This window comes from Bison bison, unplaced genomic scaffold (genome assembly GCF_000754665.1).
Source record: "Bison bison bison isolate TAMUID 2011002044 unplaced genomic scaffold, Bison_UMD1.0 scf7180017864452, whole genome shotgun sequence".
In the NCBI taxonomy this organism is placed as follows: Eukaryota; Metazoa; Chordata; class Mammalia; order Artiodactyla; family Bovidae; genus Bison; species Bison bison.
The window spans coordinates 20,936-40,631 of record NW_011495014.1 but is presented as its reverse complement, the minus strand read 5'-3'; the positions used below and the strand labels follow the sequence as shown (position 1 = coordinate 40,631).

Here is a 19,696-nt window from a genome sequence, read left to right as displayed (position 1 = left end):
TCTGAATATTCATTGGAAGGACTGATGTTGAAGCTGAAACTCCAGTATTTTGACCACCTGATGCGAAGAGCTGACTCATTTGAAAAGATCCTGATGCTGGGAAAGATTGAAGGCAGGAGGAGAAGAGGGTGACAGAGGATGAGATGGTTGGATGGCATCACTGACTCAATGGACATGAGTTTGAATAAACTCCGGGAGTTGGTGATGGACAGGGAGGCCTGGCGTGCTGCAGTTCATAGGGTTGCAAAGAGTTGGACATGACTGAGCAACTGAACTGAACTAAAAGTAGTATAAAAACAAAAGAAAATGGAAGTCATTATGTACAGAAGGGTTTTTTCCTCTGGGATTTTGCAAAGACAAAGACAAATTAACTCATCTAAAAAAAGCTAAAAGGCTAAAGATATGTATTACAGTGAAAGTCGCTCAGTCGTGTCCGACTCTTTGCAACCCCATGGACTATACAGTCAATGGAGTTCTCCAGGCCAGAATACTAGAGTGGGTAACTATTCCTTTCTCCAGGGGATTTTCCCAACCCAGGGATCAAATCCAGGTCTCCTGCATTACAGGCGGATTCTTTACCAGCTGAGCCACAAGGGAAACCCAAGAATACTGGAGTGGGTAGCCTATCCGTTCTCCAGCAGATCTTCCCAACCCAGGAATCAAACTGGGGTCTCCTGCATTGCAGGCTGATTCTTCACCAGCTGACCTATCAGGGAAGCCCTAAAATATAGGTATGTGTGTGTGTGTGTGTGTGTGTGTGTGTATATACATACACAAAGATAAGTATATATACATAGATATAATAAATTCACAGCAAACCAGTAACTCACAGATGGACAAAATTATAAAAGTTTATATCCGCTTTCTCACTGCAGTTCCTTCCTCTATTGTGTCAATGATAAGTTGCACAGTGCTCACTTATTTATCATACGTAAAGAAGTATCCCGCCAGCAGCTCCAGTGAAGGAAGAAGGACAGTGCTCTTACTCATCTTTGCATCCCTAAGTCAATATCTGGCACTTGTTAGGTGTATAATCAATGTTTATTGGATGAAAGAATGAATGAAGCTTTTATGCTCCTGGTGCATAAATGTAAAAAAAAAACATTTATTTAAAAAATACTGTTCACTTACTTACAAGGTAGATGGTTCAGTGCTAAACAAAGGGCTTTTCCCAGCTTCCTTCCATCCATATCCTGTGTAGCTCAGGTAAAAATATAGCTTCCTACTTAAATCTCATGTCCAGATTTCTATACTTTGTTACATCGATTTCTTCATGCCAACCCATAGGCAGTCTCCTGCCTTGATGACAACTTTAAGATATGATGATGGTAAATGGTAACTATGACCAAGAAACAGGGACTTTCCAAATGATCAAATACTAGCAGTCACTTTTATTGATCTTCTGTCCTATCTCCTATGTGTGTGCATGCTCAGTCACTCAGTCGTGTCCACCTCTTTGCAACCCAATGGACCTTGCCCACCAGCCTCCTCTGCCCATGAGATTTTCCAGATTTTTTGAGTGGGTTGTCATTTACTTCTCCTGGGGATCTTCCCAACCCAGGGACTGAACTCACATCGCCTGCATTGGCAGGTGGATTCTTTACCACTGAGCCACCTGGGAAACCCTGTCCTATCTCCTAACCAATGCCTAAACCCTACTATAAGTTAGCTGTGATGAAGTGATGGGTTTTTAATATTTGACCTTGACACAATCTCATACATATTCTACTTTTTAGTTCCTCTAAAAGAGGAAGAAGACTCTTTAGAAACTGGAAGCTTTAGCCTACAGTTTTCCGCTAATCCTAATCTCAATTTTATTAGCATTATAACTGTGATCTGATTTATGAAAGCCAAGAGTATAGCTTGGAGACCAAGAAAAAACAGGCTACAGTCTTGGCTCTGTCACCAGCTAACTATGAAATGTTGGGTCAGACACCCCACTTACACTTTGGAAGCACAGACTTTTGAAACCATCTCAAGTTTTCAGAGTCAAAACCCAAAGAGACCACAAGGTGGAGATAATGCCTTTACAGAAGTAAACCTTTTTGCCTTGCCACACAAAACAGAACATCTCCCAAACAACAGATGGTCAGGTTAGAGCTTGTTCATCAAAATATGAAAAAAAATTTTTTTTACCAGTGTTTGATCTTAAATAATTTAGTTAACTATCAAAATACTTTAAAATTTACTTGGGATTAGAATAACCTAAATATCGAAAATACTTTAAAATTTACTCTGAACAGGAAGTCCTTATATTAAATTCTATCAGTGCTGATTCTGCTGTTTCCTTTTTTAAAATATTTAATTTTTAAATCAAAAAAGTTCTAAGATAATTGTCATAAAATGAGCAGTATTAATAGAAGCACAAGGCCTGTTCCACTTCTACCTTTAACAGAATCACATTGGCTCTCTGTCAATTTTTTCCTTTTCCTTCCTTAACTAAAGAAAGAAATCAAAGTGTTGTCTGTTTAAAATTACACTCTCTCTGCTCAGATGCTCTGTCATGACCAACTCTTTGCAACCCCATGGACTGTAGCCCACCAGGCTCTTCTGTCCATGGATTTTCTAGGCGGAGTATTGGAGTGGGTTGCCATTCCCTTCTCCAAGAGATAGTTCCCCCACCCAGGAACTGAACCTGGGTCTCCTTCATTGCAGGCAGATTCTTGGTTTCCATTTAATTATTTATTATATTCTAGTTGGCAATGCTGATGAGTAGAGTACTTAGGGAGTAGTTTTGTTTTCTCTGGAACTACTCTCTGTATTTGATTTACATTTCCTTTTATTTAAATAACTCCCTTCTGAGTTTTCCCTGCATCAGCAGTCTGGGAACCTGATCTTCAGATCTTCAGGAAATCTGATTGTTCTCTCCAACAGTGCTGAGCCATCTACCAGCTTCAACAATAACAAAATTGGATTTTCTTTTCCTTCCTAACTCTCTTGTTTGTGTTGTCAAATATTTTCCCAGAAACTAGGGAAAAAAATAAAAATGCAAAAATTGAATATAATTGGTGCTGTTATGTTTGAAATGTCAATGTAGTGTTTCGTTCTTTCTTCCTTGAAGCTTATTAAACTCCTTGTATAATGCCTCTTGTACTTATGGGTGGCAGTACCACAGATATAAATGAACAAACTATTTCTAGAATGAGAAGAGGTGCTGAGTCCTTAATGGCAAGATGCAGTAAGCAACCACGCTTGCTGAACATTTTCTGTCCTTGGATCCACCCTGCTGTTCCTGAGACAAAGTGTTCCTCTACGAAGTTTATTTAAACCAGCTATATTAGATACTGAGAACACTATCTATTCAGAGTCGAATACCAATTAGCAACTGAACAACTACAACAATAACAATATTAGATAATTAAGAATGCTATTTATTATTAATATCTTAAAACCAAAAGAGAGCCTTAATAATCCTTCCATCATAGTCATAAAATCATACGTAGTACTTTATTCCAAATTTGGCATTGTGAATCGGTGTTTATAATTACTCCCCAAAAGGATTCTCATACTGAAATGTTTTAAAGATAATTTGAAATTACATCATGCATAATGGATGTGCTTGTAATTAAAATATTCTCTGACTCGTTTTCTTTGATAAATCTTACGGTTTGGACATTATTTTACTATAAAAAGTTAATTTTTCATCCTAGTTTTAAAAATCGCTTGATGTCCCACCATGTGCAGCTCTGTAACTAAACAGAAAGATGAAAGAGTCTGTAGATTATGAGCAGATTGGAACAGGATTTGGTTGGTTCTAGGTTTACATGTGTCAAATAAACAGAAATGTTTGCTAGGTCTCATGGTAACCAGAACTTCCCTGGTGGCTCAGACAGTAAAGCATCTGCCTACAATGTGGGAGATCTGGGTTCAATCCCTGGATCGGGAAGATCCCCTGGAGAAGGAAATGGCACCCCACTCCAGTACTCTTGCCTGGAAAATCCCATGGACTGAGGAGCCTGGTAGGCTAATGGTAACCAGATAAAGGAGTTTCCAGGCAAAGCAAGATGCCCAAGTTGATACAAACACAAATAACAGTTACTAACTTTAGGAAGCTTGTAATTTAGTAACAGGATAAGACAACATGATCTGAAATAAGCCTCAATAAGAAAATTGCCATGAAAAGACTGAAATGAAGACTAATGGGGGATTGAAAATGAGAGGATCAGGGCTGAAGAATAAAGTTCAGTGATTAAGAAAGGCTCTGAGTAGGAGGGATGGTCACCTTATGTGAAAGTTAGACTGTGCCCACTGCAGCAGTGGACATCCTGATGAATAAAGTTGAATATTGCTATATGTGTTGATTCTTCTCCTATTTCATTTTTATGTTGCTTTGAATAGTGTTAAAATTAATAGTGTTCATTTCAAATGTACCCTAAAACAATTATTATAAAATTGTATTAAGTAAACAAATGTCTGTAAAACCTAATCAGTCCCCATTAATTTAAAATTTGCAGTAACTTGTATTAAACACTTTATAATTATAATTATTTAAGAAGGAGATTTAAAGTTTTACAAAGACAGGTTTTCAGATAGTCTTAAGAGCTTGAAAGGGATTCCTACATAATCAAATAGTCTGCTAAGTACATGTAATTGTGTTTATTAGAATGGCTCACATAAGAATTATCAGTGAACTTTTAATACTTCATCTTAGTTACCATGTATTCTTAAAATATTTTATTATTTATGCTTCTCTTAAAATATTATGTAAAACATGATATAAAATTTAGAGTTTCGTTCACGTCTTAATGGAGCCTCTCATTTAGTTTGACTTAGTGAAACATAGGAGAAGGCAATGGCACCCCAGTCCAGTACTCTTGCCTGGAAAATCCCATGGACGGAGGAGTCTGGTGGGCTGCTGTCTATGGGGTCGCACAGAGTTGGACACGACTGAAGTGACTTAGCGGCAGCAGCAGTGAAACATTACTAGATAAAGGCCTTGAAAACTCAGATTCTAAGCTTAAAGGGCATACGATAGTCTCCAGGAGAGACTTCTTCCATCCCCGCATGAGCCATTGGCGTCTGACCTTTCTGTCTTGTTCATGAGTAGACTTATGATCTACAAGTGCTAGTGACGATTCATGACCCAGGTAAGAAAGCTGAGACTTGGAGCGTTGTCGGATGGAAGCTCTGTAAGTAAAAAGAAAGATGGATTAGTCTGTGGCTTGTGGAACAGGACTCAATTGGTTCCGAGTCTACATCACCTGTCAGGTGCAGGCACTTCCTGAGTGGGTTTGACACAACGTTCAGTCTGGTTGCCATGGTGCCGAGCTAAACCCTGATTCAGAGTACACGCACAGAGGGAGGAGGAGAGGGGGCGAAGTCGTTTCACTAGTCCACCAAGAAAAAAAGCATCCAAGACTCAACTCCATCCCAAACCCACATGGTTCTGCTATTGCTCTAATGGCAATGGCCCGTCACTATTACCTCCCTCAGGACTGTAGGATGAGTTTTGGTATCTCTCTTTCTCTCTCTCCCTGGTGTTTGCTTTAGCATAATTCTACCTGGACAAAAATAGACTAGTAGGAGGAAACAGGGACCCTAGTGGAAATGTCTCCAGACTATGTACTGCCTTTAGGGATGGATTTAATTAACAAATATATTATTGAAATATAATTTAGCTTGATGTGTTCACTGATTCATTCAACAAAAGATGATTGTGCGCCTACAACATACAGATCAAAGTTAGGTGCTGTGAGGGGACACAAAGACTGGACAATTACAGACTTCTCCCTTAAGGCACTTCAAGTTTTATAGAAGAACAACGCATGTAACCAACCTAATATAAGGAAGAATGTGATAAGTGCTATAGCTGCTAAGCTGCTGCTAAATTACTTCAGTCGTGTCCGACTGTGTGTGACCCCATAGACAGCAGCCCACCAGGCTCCCCCGTCCCTGGGATTCCCCAGGCAAGAATACTGGAGTGGGTTGCCATAAAGCAGGTTTAAATAAACAGTATGGAAATTTAAAGGATAAAAGAACATATGTCAGGTGCTACCATGAAAAGCTTCATGGAGGAGGTGGCTAAGGTAGGCTGTGGGTATCTGTAGGCTAGAGGAAAGGGCATTGCTGATTGACAGAACGGTATAAAGAGAAGTATGGAGATAGGGTTACTAGTTACATAAACAGTATAGAGCAGATATAAGAAGTGATTCGAGTTGTTTTGTTTCTCCCTGAGGTTTCTGGGAAGGAGACTTCTACTATCTTCTAGGTTAAATTTGAAAGTATGTGACACTGGAAGCCGTTGGCAATTATGTCAAGAAAAGAAGCTTCCTAAAAAATGAATACTGAAAAAAAAAGTAGAGCTGAGAAGGGAAGAAAAAGAAATTGTATGTATATTGACCAAGTCTCTCACTGAAGCCCCAGTCTTGCCTGAAGCCAAAGCCTCTTTGAACTATTTCGTTATGTTGTCATTCTTTCCCTTTAAAGGTTAAACCAGGTTGGCTGAGGTTTTTAGCCATTTGCAAATAAACTGCTAAGTGATAAAGGTAATCCTGAAGACTTGAAAGGATGGAAGTTACATTCTCAAAGCACTTAGCCTGAAGAAATACCGTGTAAAGAGGGAGCTTGTAGTGATGAGGAGATCTGCATCAGCTGTGGTAGTGCGAGCCAGATGGTGTTATTCGTAAGTCTCCTATCATCCGTATTCAGGTTAAGCTAGACTAAAACAAATACCAAGGTGGCACCTGCCTATTATAGATGCTCATCTATCCTTCTTGAGAAAACAGCAATGCATCAACTTCATGACCCTCACTTATTCCCACGTTCATTTGATGGCATCTTTATCCTCTTAGTCACCAGGTTCAACAGGTGCATTTACGTCAAGTCCTCCCTCTTGCTCTTGCTCAAACTCTCATTGTGATCAGGCATGAAACCACACCCAACTCAGACTTCCTGCTACCAAACTGGCTTCTGGGACACCCAAGCCCATCCCGTTTGGCCTGAAACTCTGCAGCAATAGAGTCATTTCTTTAAGTTAGGTAACTGAGGTCAAGAGCTCAACTCCCAGAGATGAGAGGGATAGCTCTGTGTCAGCTAGAGAGAGCTAAGTGCAAGAGAGGGCTGAGACTGAAGGTTATGGGCCTAAAAAAGAAACTCAGAGCATTGGCAGACAAGGTAAGAGTATGTGGAGAAGAGGGCATCAAAATAGTTGACTACCTCCCAGTTCTGAGCAGGGAAGACATCAATCCTTATCCACTCTACTACTTTAATCTTATGTTTCTTCAATCTCTCTTTCTCTCGTTCCCTGTTGCCCATTCATCCAGCATTCTACCTGTCTGGCATAAGCTGCACCAAGGAGACCATGAACAGCATGGGTGCAAGGCAGGGGCCCGACCTGCCCGCTCTGGTCTGCCATAAACACGAGCGTTAGAATTCTGTCACTCCCCTTTTCAGAAACCTGCAACGGCTGCCCCGCCCTTCCTCAGAAGCTGTGCACCACTTCTCATCGGAAGCAAAAACAGCTAATTTGGGAATATATGTTCTCTCTCTCTCAACATTATTACTTAGGAAATTATTGTCATCCATGGAAATTGTTCTTGAATCTAAAATATATTACTAAAGGGAGACTTAGGCATCAGACCGAGGAAATAAGATACAAATTAACATTTCAATTAGTCCTCTTAAAAAAAAATCTGTCAGCATACACAATAAGATATTTTTAACAGACCTTCTTACTCAAACCTATAAATCTTTCTCTGTAGGAGGTTAATAGCTACTTTCTGTGTACAGGTTGTATTTCTGGGCTTCTCTCCCTAGTCACCAAAATGTAGAATTTGTAAGAACTAATGGCCAAATAAGAAATGTTTATATTAAAACAGTTATCTGGGCCTAATAGTAAACTGTAAGTAAACTATTTAGAATGGGAAAAATTCTGTTCATCTGAAAAATTAAGAAAATATTTATTTTCTTTTGACCTCACCATGAGATACATTCCTCTTTGCAACCTTTAACTTAGTGATCAAAAGAGATGCCTAGTCATTTTCTGGGTTTAAGAAGTTAGTATATATCTTCAAACTGTGATTCCGATGATCTTTATAATTTTTTTCTTCCAATCAGAAAAAACATGGTGAAATAATTCATGCCAGATGTCCTTAAAAATTACCCAATAATTTTGGCAATTTTTATAGCTTTTACATTTGAACTATTGCTTTATTACCTGAAAAAATTCAATGAAACTAGCATTTCTTGAAATTTTCTGAATAGACCTGTCCTTAAAAAGAAAAATAAAACCCCTAAGCATAAAACCCAGTTAACTAGTCTTTGAACATTAAAAGTAAATAAATCTGTGTTTGAACTACTTGGAGTTGTTTCTAGAATATTATATTTTAAGCCTCTTTAACCATTTTTCAATAAACAATTAGCTATCTTGAATGAGCAAGTCATAAATTGAGCCTTTGTTTAGAGCACAGCCTTGAATCAAATATACTAGAAATATGATAAGGGACTGGGTAGAGAAATGTCAGTCTATTGCCTACAAATAGTCTCCGAACTTAAGAAAAAAAGATCTTGAATAACATTTTCACAAATACACACAAATACTCTCGGGCAGAATTTTTCTTAATATACAGACTTTTAACATTAAAGGAACTATTTTTTTTAAACTTTTAAACCAGAATGAAATATTAAATTTATAGTCTTGCTACAATATGCTCCAAAAATATGCTTTGGAAGTCAATACCCACAGATTGACCCAGAAAAAAAAAAGTTCATGTTTAGAAAATATGCTTTAAGTGTTAGATGACACATCTCATATTTCATCTAGTTAAAGAATGATTTCACCTTGGATGGGGAGCTCTGGGAGCAGAAATATTTGTAATTCAATTGCAGCTCAGTAGGTTAAAGAATGGAGCTAAAGGCATGAATCTGACTTCCATTTAAGACAGTGCTTCATACCACAGTTAACTCTGGGAGACAAGTCTAAACACAGATTTTTTAAAATCCCCTTTCTAAGCTCAGCAAACAACATTTTAACTACAGAGCATCTTTATCATGACCCCGTACCCTCAATAAAATGAGAAGCCAAATTTTAAAAACTTCTATGGATTGGAGACAGAAATGTCAATACGGCAACCTATGATTCATTTGCATGTTCGTATTACACAAGACCTAGGGCTGTATTTAGGGCTTTCCAAGTGTACCTGAGATATTGCCAGAAGATCTTAGCTGCAGAGGGTTCCTGAAAACATCTGAAAACTTAAAAATCTGCCCCGATGCCTGAGCTTACCTTAAGCTAGCCTGGTAGCTCCCTCTGCTAAAGGTCTGTTTTCTCTCAAGTAAGGCATCTTCGGTTTCATCTTTTCCTATTCAATACAACACGAGTGATCCCTTAGTGTATACAATAAGCAGAATCAAAGCAAAATAACATTATTTACTATATTTGCATAGCATATCGTTACTATGTCTGATCTCAAACAACCTGTTAACACTTGTCCAGCACATTCTAACAACAAAAAAATTAAAAATACTCAGCAAGATTAAATCTTTTGAATTATATGATAGCCTGTGTTATCACCACAGAAATAGATACCTATAGCTATAGCTGATATGAATGACAAAAAAATCTTGTGAGAAACCCACTGAAAAGAAAAGTGAAAGCATTAGTTGCTCAGTTGTGTCCAACTCTTTTTGATACCAGGGACTGTAGCCATGGAATTCTCCAGCAAGAATACTGGAGTGGGTTGCCATTCCCTTCTTCAGGGCATCTTCCCAACCTAGGGATCAAACCCAGGACTCTTGCATTTCAGGCAGGTTCTTTACTGTCTGAGCCACCAGGGAAGTCTGAGAAATCCACTAGGTGGCAAAAAAAAAAAAAAAAAAAGTAGATGAACCAAATTAAAAAAAAAATCTTTTCAGAATAAATCACATGTTCAATGTATACAGTCATTTTACCCAATAGTATTAACAAATCCAGATTTGATATGGGAGAGAAAGTTTGTAATGGATGCTTAACATGGGTTTAGGTAAACCACCAAATCCGGAGGTTAAGACTCCGTGCTTCCACTGCAGGGCCCATGGGTTTGATCCCTTGTCAGAGAATTGGATCCCACATGTCACATGATGTGGCCAAAAAAAAAAAGAAAATTCAGATTGAAATGGAGAAAGTACATTAGGACCTGAAGTATCTACCTACATTAATGAAAATATGCATAAAAGTTTTTAGTCATTGTTTAATTCACTCAACCAACAAGAAGAGAGCTCATACTGAGTGCAGGAGATTCTAGGAAGACTCTCTTATTTGCAAAGTGTGAGGGGTAAAAAGGGGATGGAATTGAAGTTTCTTCCACAGGAGACCTGGGTTTTAGCACTATGACTTGATCAATAACTAAGCCCCCTGAGCATCTGTTCTTTCCTTTATCATCTATGTTATGTCCCCCAGGGCTTTGAGGAGAACAACTAAGACAATATATATTAAAATGCATAGAAATCCAAAAACATCATATATGTTAATTATTTAACATATTGTATAACTGAAAAGGCACTTGCCTTTTATGTCTTTTTCATTAAAGGCTTGGTCTCCTTGACTTTGCAGAGTCATTAGTGTGAAGTAAACGCCTTTCCTTTCCAACAGTTCTTCATGGGTGCCTCTTTCCACTGCTGTACCATGTTCAAAACCAATAATGACGTCTGCAGTTCTGATTGTAGATAGGCGATGAGCGACAGAGATGATTGTGTGCCCGTGCTGAACCTGTGAGAGTGTACAGTGCACTGAGTCAGACTGCAAGACAAAGCTGACGGTGCCATTTGGACTGTCTCAGAATCCACAAGTAAGTCAGGCTCGATCCCTAAATTCTTGAATAGGCTAAACAGACATTAGAAAATGTCAGCGTACTTTCCTGTGGCTAATAAACACATCACACGTTGCTCCAGTTGCTGCCATTAATCAACATCTTACATCCAAAATGTAAATTTTTAAAATCACATATTGTGAGTTAGACTTAACAAATTTTACATGTGCCGCCTTTAGAAGCAAATGATATGTCTTCTGTTCAACTGTGCAGAACAGTGTGGTGAACCAATATTTTCCAAACAGATACAATGACTCATGTAGTCCTTCTCTCTCTGTCTCTCGATGTCTCTCTTTCTCTTTCTCCTCTCTTCACAGAGGCCTTTCCTACAACACAAGAATTCCCACACAGACTTATGAAAGGAACCTAGACTCTCAACAAACCTTACTCAGTGCTTCTTGCACCATGGCTTCGCTCTCATTGTCCAGTGCCGAGGTGGCCATGTCCAAAAGCAGGATCTTTGGGTTTCGAACAAGGGCTCTGGCAATGGCTATTCTTTGTTTCTGGCCGCCACTCATCTGGCCTCCTCCTTCCCCAACAAGAGTGTCAAATTGCTAGGAAGAAAGCAACATCAGCAATGAAGAGCAAGAATTTGATGGATCCTGACAGTGATCCATTCATTACAAAGGTCCCTTCTAGCTTCCTCCTCAAGCAGGAGTTTTCACACATCCATCTTTCACTTTTTAAAAAAACCCTTTCCTGAAACAGGTTATTATCTAATCAATATTTGTGTGTAAAATAAAGATATTGATTTATTCTTTTATTCTGGATGATTAAAGTGTTTCTTTTTAGCTCAACTTCAATTAAAATGTTTCCACCACAATAAAAGTTAATCAGCATCCTGAAAATCCATCTTAGAGGATTAAAGCATATGTCAATTCCTTGTCTCTTTCTTCTAGCTAGACAACACAGAAAAGCACAACACTAAAGTTGTCTATATATTATGAATGAAGGATCAAAGTAGCTTTATAATCACTACCATGAACAGTGAAGTTACTATCCTGCATGCCCAGTATTACACTGGAATCTCAGAAGGGGGCGATGTGGTCAGTGTCTTATCTCACTTACATTAGCAACATGAGTTGAGAATCTACCATGTAGAAAGCGTGGATCTGAGCTCTTTACACATATCATCTCATTTAGTCCTGACTGATAGGCCGTGAGGCAGGTACTACTATTCTCCTTAACGGATGGATAAAGTAACGCTGCAGTCTGAGGGGGTAAAGTAACTTGCCCAAGTTCATAAATGTTACAAGTGCAGAAGATTTGTCTGGAGGTGGTCTGATTCTGAAGCTTTATATTGTTTCACCACTAGACTATGTCATACACACAGCTGCAATCCTATTCATACAGGCATTTTGGAAGGCTGAGAAGGACGTATTCTAGAGCACAGGCTGTGTAACCAGGACCACCTTGGATGAGAACCTTGCCTTGAGCAAGTGATTTGACCTTTTGGAAACTCAATTCTCCATCTGTAGATGGAGATAATAATATAGCTGCCTGACAGGATGATTGGGAGAGTTAAATGAACTAATAGCTGTGAAGTGCTTATAAAAGTACCTGATATGTAGTAAGCACTGCTGCTGCTAAGTCGTTTCAGTTGTGTCCGACTCTGTGCGACCCCATAGACGGCAGCCCACCAGGCTCCCCGGTCCCTGGGATTCTCCAGGCAAGAACACTGGAGTGGGTTGCCATTTCCTCCTCCAGTGCATGAAAGTGAAAAGTGAAAGTGAAATCGCTCAGCCGTGTCCGACTCTTCTCGCCCCCATGGACTGCAGCCTACCAGGCTCCTCCGTCCATGGGATTTTCCAGGCAAGAGTACTGGAGTGGGGTGCCATTGCCTTCTCTGGGAGTAAGCGCTATATATGTGTTAAATAGTAATAATAATTCTTCTTTGATTTAGCAGACCATTGGCCAAGAAATCCATACAAGTATAACACTGAGTTGGTTTTTGTCACTGCTATCATATGAAATGAAGATAAATGAGGAAATTTTGAATATGTGAGACATAGTACTGAAGAGACAGTATTTGCAGCCCAAACACAAGAAAATTTGAGAACAGTAACAGTTGCAGACATCAAAAGAGCATTGTGAAAGTTATCACCACACAACAAATTTATCATCTGCTTAGACAAATGTTTAAATAGATGAAATAAGGAAACTGTATCTATGTTAAAGCCAGCTTCTAAAAGAAGGTGCTGCAGTTTGGTAGATTTTAATGTATTAATAACATCATATTTTCAGACAAAGAGGGGAATTCAAAGTACATTTCCAGGCACAAAATGAAAACATGACATTGATAATTTAGAATGTAAATGAAAAACAATGCATATTACTATGTACATTTTTTCCCTCTATGAATTCTGGGTTTCCCTCTGGAATGAGAGGCCAGGGGTACCTGTGGCAGGTCCATGATGAAGTTGTAGGCATTGGCTTCCTTGGCTGCTCGGACTATATCTTCCATTGTTGCACCTTTTCTGCCATAGCGAATGTTCTCTGCAATGGTGGTGGAAAACAGAACAGGCTCTTGCTCCACTATCCCAATCTGAGCTCTGAGCCACTGGATGTTAAGAGAGCGAATGTCATGGCCATCCAAGGTCACCTAGAGGACAAAACCCACAACATCACCTCTCTTGGAATCCTTCAAGATTCTGAATACTACTACTGTGCTGTACTTGATCTATGAGGAGAAAAAATGAGACCCACACGACTGTGCAAAACAATTCCTCTTATAATGTGGTTAATATAAGGATGACAATATAAATTGAAATCAAGTATAGCTGTAGGACAGTTCATTGTAGAAACACAATTGATATAAAGGTTACTTAGTTTAGCTCAGTTGGCCCAAGAATAGAAAAAGTTTTAATTTCTCAATAAAGAGTAGTTATTCATCATACTTTAAATATTTCTATCTTTTGACTTGAAGCCAAAATGAACTTCAAAAGATACAAAGAAAATGACCAGTGGTCTCTATCTTGCATATGTGTGTATGTTTTAGAATAAAATCTTACTTTCTGGCCTGATTCATCAAATGACACTCAGGTGTTCAAATGCAATTGAAACTATAAATGGGATAAGTAAATAAACATTACTATTAGCAAAAATATAAACATTTTATATAAAAAACATGATATCTATATATTCAGAGTATAATTATAGTGGTATGTAGCAAAGAATACCCAATCAGAGAATAAAGTGTCTGTGAAAAAAGAAAACCTTATCACATTTGCCGTGTCACTCTGACAGTACCTGCATTATATAGAGCTCATTGCATGGAAGAAGTCATTTAATATACAGTCAAGTGATTCTATCTCAAGGCATCAAGGAGATGTTAACAAGAATGATTATGAGGCAGAGTGAAAAGAGTCTTTGACATCCAACAGATCTGGGTTCAAATCTGAGGCAACTCTCAATTTCTCTGCTTCCTTATTTGTAAAATGGGAATATTTATCTTTGGAAGTTGCTGTGAAAATAAGTAATGATCTCTATAAAGTACTTGACATATAATGTGTGATAAGTAGCAATTATTAGTATTTTTTTAGTTTCAGTCTATATTTACAGTCAGACAAAAACAAGGAGAAAGAGACTAAGTAGTTTGCAAAAATAATGTAATTATTTTTAGACCTAACATCTCAGAGTAACAATCAAGAACTGTTCTCTGTTAATGCTGGCCATGTAAGCTTTCTTATACTTAGTGTTTGGAAAACTTTAGGGAATAATAACAATTTTGTTATAATATGAAGAAAGAAATGGAAATTTTCCCTCACTGAAAAGGCAGCAATACCATTTTGAATGTATCTGTACATTCAGTTACATCACTGAGCAGATGGACTGATTATTCATTGAACACAACTACTATGGAGAGAATTCGTCCATTTGGTTTAGTCAAAAAAAAAATCATTAAGTCAGACTTTGATCCCTGGGAAGATCCCACATGCCGCAGGTTACAGCCAAAAAACCAAACCAAACAAATCATTAACTGAACTACGCAGATGTCAAAGTGCTGTCAGTGTTCGCTAGGTGTTTGTATTTGACCAATATATCACCATTTTCAACCTCCTATCCCCAGGTGGCTCACTGATAAAGAATCTGTCTGCCAATGCGGGAGAGGCAGAAGACACAGGTTCCATCCCTGGATCAGAAAGATCCTCGGAGGAGGAAATGGCACCCCACTCCAATATTCTTGCCTCGAAAATTCCATGGACAGAGGAGCCGGTGGGCTAGTCCATGGGGTTGCAAAGAGTTGGACATGACTGAGAATCCATGCACACATCCCCATGTATTAAGAAGTTTCTAGAAGATACACACCATGCCTTCAGTGGGGTCATAGAATCGCTGAATGAGCTGCAGTGCTGTGCTTTTCCCAGCTCCACTGGATCCTACCATAGCTGTCACTTCCCCTGATTTAATGACCGTGCTAAGTTTATTTAAAATCTGCAGAGAAAATAAAAGAACAATGTTCAGATCATCATCAATTAGGCTACAAGTTAGAACACTTTGTTAGGAGACTGTGTTTGTGTTTACTTACGCCCTCATAGCAACAGCCATTGATTTTCATTAATAACCAGAAAAATTAGTAAACAGTGCTAGGATGTGGTTTTAGCATTTAGCATACTACTTAGTCATAAACTAATAGCCAGAGCCAACAAATAACATGACGTGTGGTAACACTGTTGAAGTAAATAAGCCAGGCCAACCTCGAAAACTATGTTCCAAAATCTAATTTAAAACATTTCTGACATGCCAGGATACCTCAAGGAGACTGTCCCAATTAGCTTAGGGGAGAAAGTCACTTAGCAGTAAGACTTTGTTAAAGCAAACTACTGGCATTGAGAATAGAAGATAAAACAGAAATGAAATAAATATGTTTCAGTTCTACTGGTATTTGTTGAACAGCTGTCTCTAAACAGATATTATAAAGTGAGTTTTTAGCCATTTACTCAAAAGTGTTTACTAAGTACTACCTTGTTATTTATATTTCACTAGGCACTTTTACATTTGATGTTTATATATGTATGTGTGTTGTAATCAAGAATATACTTCAGAAATATCAGAATATACATGTACCTATCTTATATACGTATATAAGTATGTATGTATGATGTATATTTGTTTCTATGTGTATATATATAAATTTACTTATGTTACAACTATGTAGTGTTAAAATTAAGTTGCATTTCCATGACCTCTGTGGGGACATAGAAATATTAAGGAAGGGTAGCTAACTATGGAAAACAGTCAAAGTTTCCTCAAAATATTAAAAATGGAACTGCCAAATGATCCTGAAATTTCACTTCTGTGTATTTATCAGAAAAAAACAGAAACATTAATTTGAAAAGATACATGCATACCAGTGTTCATTGCAGTATTATTTACAATAGCCAAGATATGGAAGCAATCTAAATAGATCAATAGATGAATGAGTAAATAAAATGTGGTATATATAGAGAGACATCTTCTATACTCATTTATCTACTGATGAATATATATATGTATACATATGCATATGTATACACACATACACACAAAGGAATTTACTCATACATAAAAAATTAAATATTGGTGTTTGTGACAACATGGATGAATCTAGAAAGTATTATGCTAGGTGAACTATCAGAGAAGGACAAATACTGTATGATCTCACTTATATGTAGAATCTAAAAAATAAAAGAAGCAAACAAGCAAAACAAAATGAAAACAGACTCAGAGATACAGAGAACAAATGAGTGATTGCCAGAAAGGGAAATATGTGAAGGGGTTAAGGAGGTAGAAGCCTGAATTTATAAAATAAATAAGGCACGTGGACATAATATACAGCATAAGGAATATGGTCAATAATATTATAATGATTTTGGGTAGGGGCAGATGATAGCTAGACTTACCACAGTGATCATTTCATGATGTATGCAAGTATCTAATTGCTATGTAGTACACCTGAAAGTTGTGCAATATTGTGCATCAATTATTTTTCAATTAAAAGTAAATAAATGAAAAGAAAAAGATACTCTGTTATAAATGAGGAATTAGTCTCCTCTCCTTCCAAAGCCAGTTCTTTTAGAGAAGTAGATTCTGTTTCCTGTAGGGTAAATTGCCTCTAAAGACACTTGCTCAGTAGGCATGGGAACAGTGTAAATTTTCTTCACCTTGTGCCCAGAACAATTGCATAGTACAAGACAGTGATTATAAGATTACAAAATTACCTTTCCTCTAAGGACTGATCTAATGATCCTTGTAAACATGGATAGGAAGTAAAAAATTTCAGAGAGCAGCTTTCCTTTGCCACTTCCTGCCCCACCCAGGCAGAGTTCGACCTTCTGCAGCCTCTAAAGAGATACTTGGCACGGCTGTCCTGGATTGTTCTGATTGCCTTGCAGTTTGTTTAGCCTGCTCTCACAGTGACAGGACCTGCCACTCGTTTCAACAGGGTGTCACTCAGCTGACTTAACCTGAATGTGCTACCAAACTGTTCCTACCAAAGAGATTTGTATATTATTATTATTAGCACAAGGAATGTGGTTAGTGGCCTGAGGAACAAGACCTGAGGACACTTCCAGAGAAACATGCCTCTGTGCCTTGTTCCTGGAAAATGAGTCATGCTTCAGAAAAATAATCTGTGGCTCTGGAAATGAATCATCAAAGAAGAAAATTGGGAAAAGATTGGCACATACCTTCACCTCTGGTCTGGAAGGATAGTGGAAGGTCACATTATGGAATTCAATTTCACCCTTAATTCGATCCAGCTTGTAACCATCTTCTGACATACAGTCAATGAGGGGTTTCTTAAGTGGAATGGAAAAGGGATAGAGCAACGGCATGTATAACACGCATTTACTGTCCATCTCAGTTTGAATTTATTCATAATACAGAACAGCAATCAGGCTAAACATTGCCAAAGATAAGCTGCTTCTACATTAAATTGTATTAATAATAGTAATAATATTCACTAACACTTATTGGGAAATTAATGTTGAGATGTATACTATGTAATTACTGTTGCTATATAATTGTATTAAAATATATTATATATTATGTATATTATGTAGATTTATATATAACCAAACTTACATAAATAACATATAATTAATTATAATTAAAACTGCCAATAATCATATAATTGGTATAAAACATTATCACATTAATTTAATTTAATTAGTATTTTTATTTTCTATTACTATGACATATTTTATATAGTGAAAATATCACAATATAATATATGGTATTAATCTGTAATTAATATATTGGTATATAATATATTGATATTATTATGGAGTACTATAATATTGAGATACCCAGAAGACAATCTACAGGTGTTTTAATGTTTTTTCTTTTATGTGATCATCACCATAACCTAACTTGACAGATGATACACATTTGTTCATTGAGGAAGTAGAGGAGTCTCAAGTGGTCAAGATCCAATAATATCCTACATTTGACTATTGTAGATGATGATAGACACTAACTGAATGTTCTCAAGTGGTGTCTTCAAATGCCACCAACTTTTAATCAACATGCTGAATTTCACCTCCATGGCTGTTAGTAGTGAGCCTAATTCAGAACTTAACCATGGTGGATAATCAGACCAGAGTGAGGGTTATCTCCTGCTACCAGAACACTCAGGGCCAACTTCTTCCTTCTCTTACTCTAGTGAGAGAAACTCATCATCCTATCTCTTTTTGGGGCTACAGTGTCATCTATTTCTCCTTCTTTATTCTTAAATTTTTAAATGCCTTAATTTTTTGTAATAGTTTCAAGGGAGTTTTAGACACATCTTATTTGAGCATACAACAATGCCAAGAATGAGGTAGAATTTGGATAGCTCTACATGGTTTTCAACTATCTTTCTATAAAGCCCCATAAATGAAACCCCAAAATATAAAACAGATAAAGTGATGGACAGTTTCCTCAGGCAGATTCTAATCTCACCAACACTAACAATGTAGGGACACAACGCACGTCTGGATTTCCAGGGCTTCTGACTCAGTCCTGGGCATCTTCTCAGAGATGTTCGTAGATTTTGACCTTTCTATCTTGATATCCAATGTGCTCCACTAGATTAATCAGGAAACTCTTAGCTAGGCTACCAGGGTCAAAGCCTGTAGACTTTCTGTCACATTTAGAAGTTAATCTAATCTTATGAACTGGGTTTTAAAGTCCTGTGTGATCTGGCCGCTTCCCATCTCTTCATCTTATCTCTTGCTCACTCTGTTCAGTCACACTGACTTTGTTTTATTTCCTTACACTCACCAAGCCCTGTTCCAACCTGAATATGCTCCCTGCTCTTACCTCCCAGGCATCACTCCTCTCCTAAGTACTTTTTTGTATGGCTGACTCACCTGCTTTGGTTCTCAGTTCATAACTGGTGTCACTGTCACTCAATATAAAGTCTCCTTCCCCTACCCCAACTGCTATTGCAGTGACCTGTTTTATTTCTATTACTGTACTTGCTGCTGCTTCTTAGTCGCTTAGTTGTGTCCAACTCCTTGCAACCACATAGACTGTAGCCCGCCAGGCTCCTCTGTCCATGGGGATTCTCCAGGCAAGAATACTGGAGTGGGTTTCCATGCCCTCCTGCAGGGGATCTTCCCAAGCCAGGATCGAACCACATCTCCCTAATTGCAGGCAGATTCTTTACCTTCTGAGGCACCATTGCACTTATCACTGTCTAATATTATCCTATCTTTGGATATGTCTACTTCGTTAATGCTATTTCAAATCCTGAAAGATGATTTCAGAGTACCTCTAGTACTTTGGCCACCTCATGCGAAGAGTTGACTCATTGGAAAAGACTCTGATGCTGGGAGGGATTGGGGGCAGGAGGAGAAGGGGACGACAGAGGATGAGATCTGGATGGCATCACTGACTTGATGGACGTGAGTCTCAGTGAACTCCGGGAGTTGGTGATGGACAGGGAG

The 19,696-nt window shown here is 38.0% G+C and overlaps 1 protein-coding gene across 1 annotated transcript in view; it reads right to left on the bottom strand.

Moving 5' to 3' along the window:
• Window positions 1-19,696, bottom strand: part of LOC105002356 (bile salt export pump) — a 68,191-nt gene that overhangs the window by 29,657 nt on the left and 18,838 nt on the right. Inside the window, exons 7-13 of the mRNA XM_010858924.1 lie at window positions 17,453-17,563; window positions 15,093-15,218; window positions 13,183-13,386; window positions 11,168-11,338; window positions 10,483-10,684; window positions 9,224-9,299; window positions 5,025-5,127 (exon numbers count right to left, since the gene is read on the bottom strand). Of these exons, the coding sequence (XP_010857226.1) occupies window positions 5,025-5,127; window positions 9,224-9,299; window positions 10,483-10,684; window positions 11,168-11,338; window positions 13,183-13,386; window positions 15,093-15,218; window positions 17,453-17,563 (993 nt within the window). The remainder of the gene's footprint in view (window positions 1-5,024; window positions 5,128-9,223; window positions 9,300-10,482; window positions 10,685-11,167; window positions 11,339-13,182; window positions 13,387-15,092; window positions 15,219-17,452; window positions 17,564-19,696) is intronic.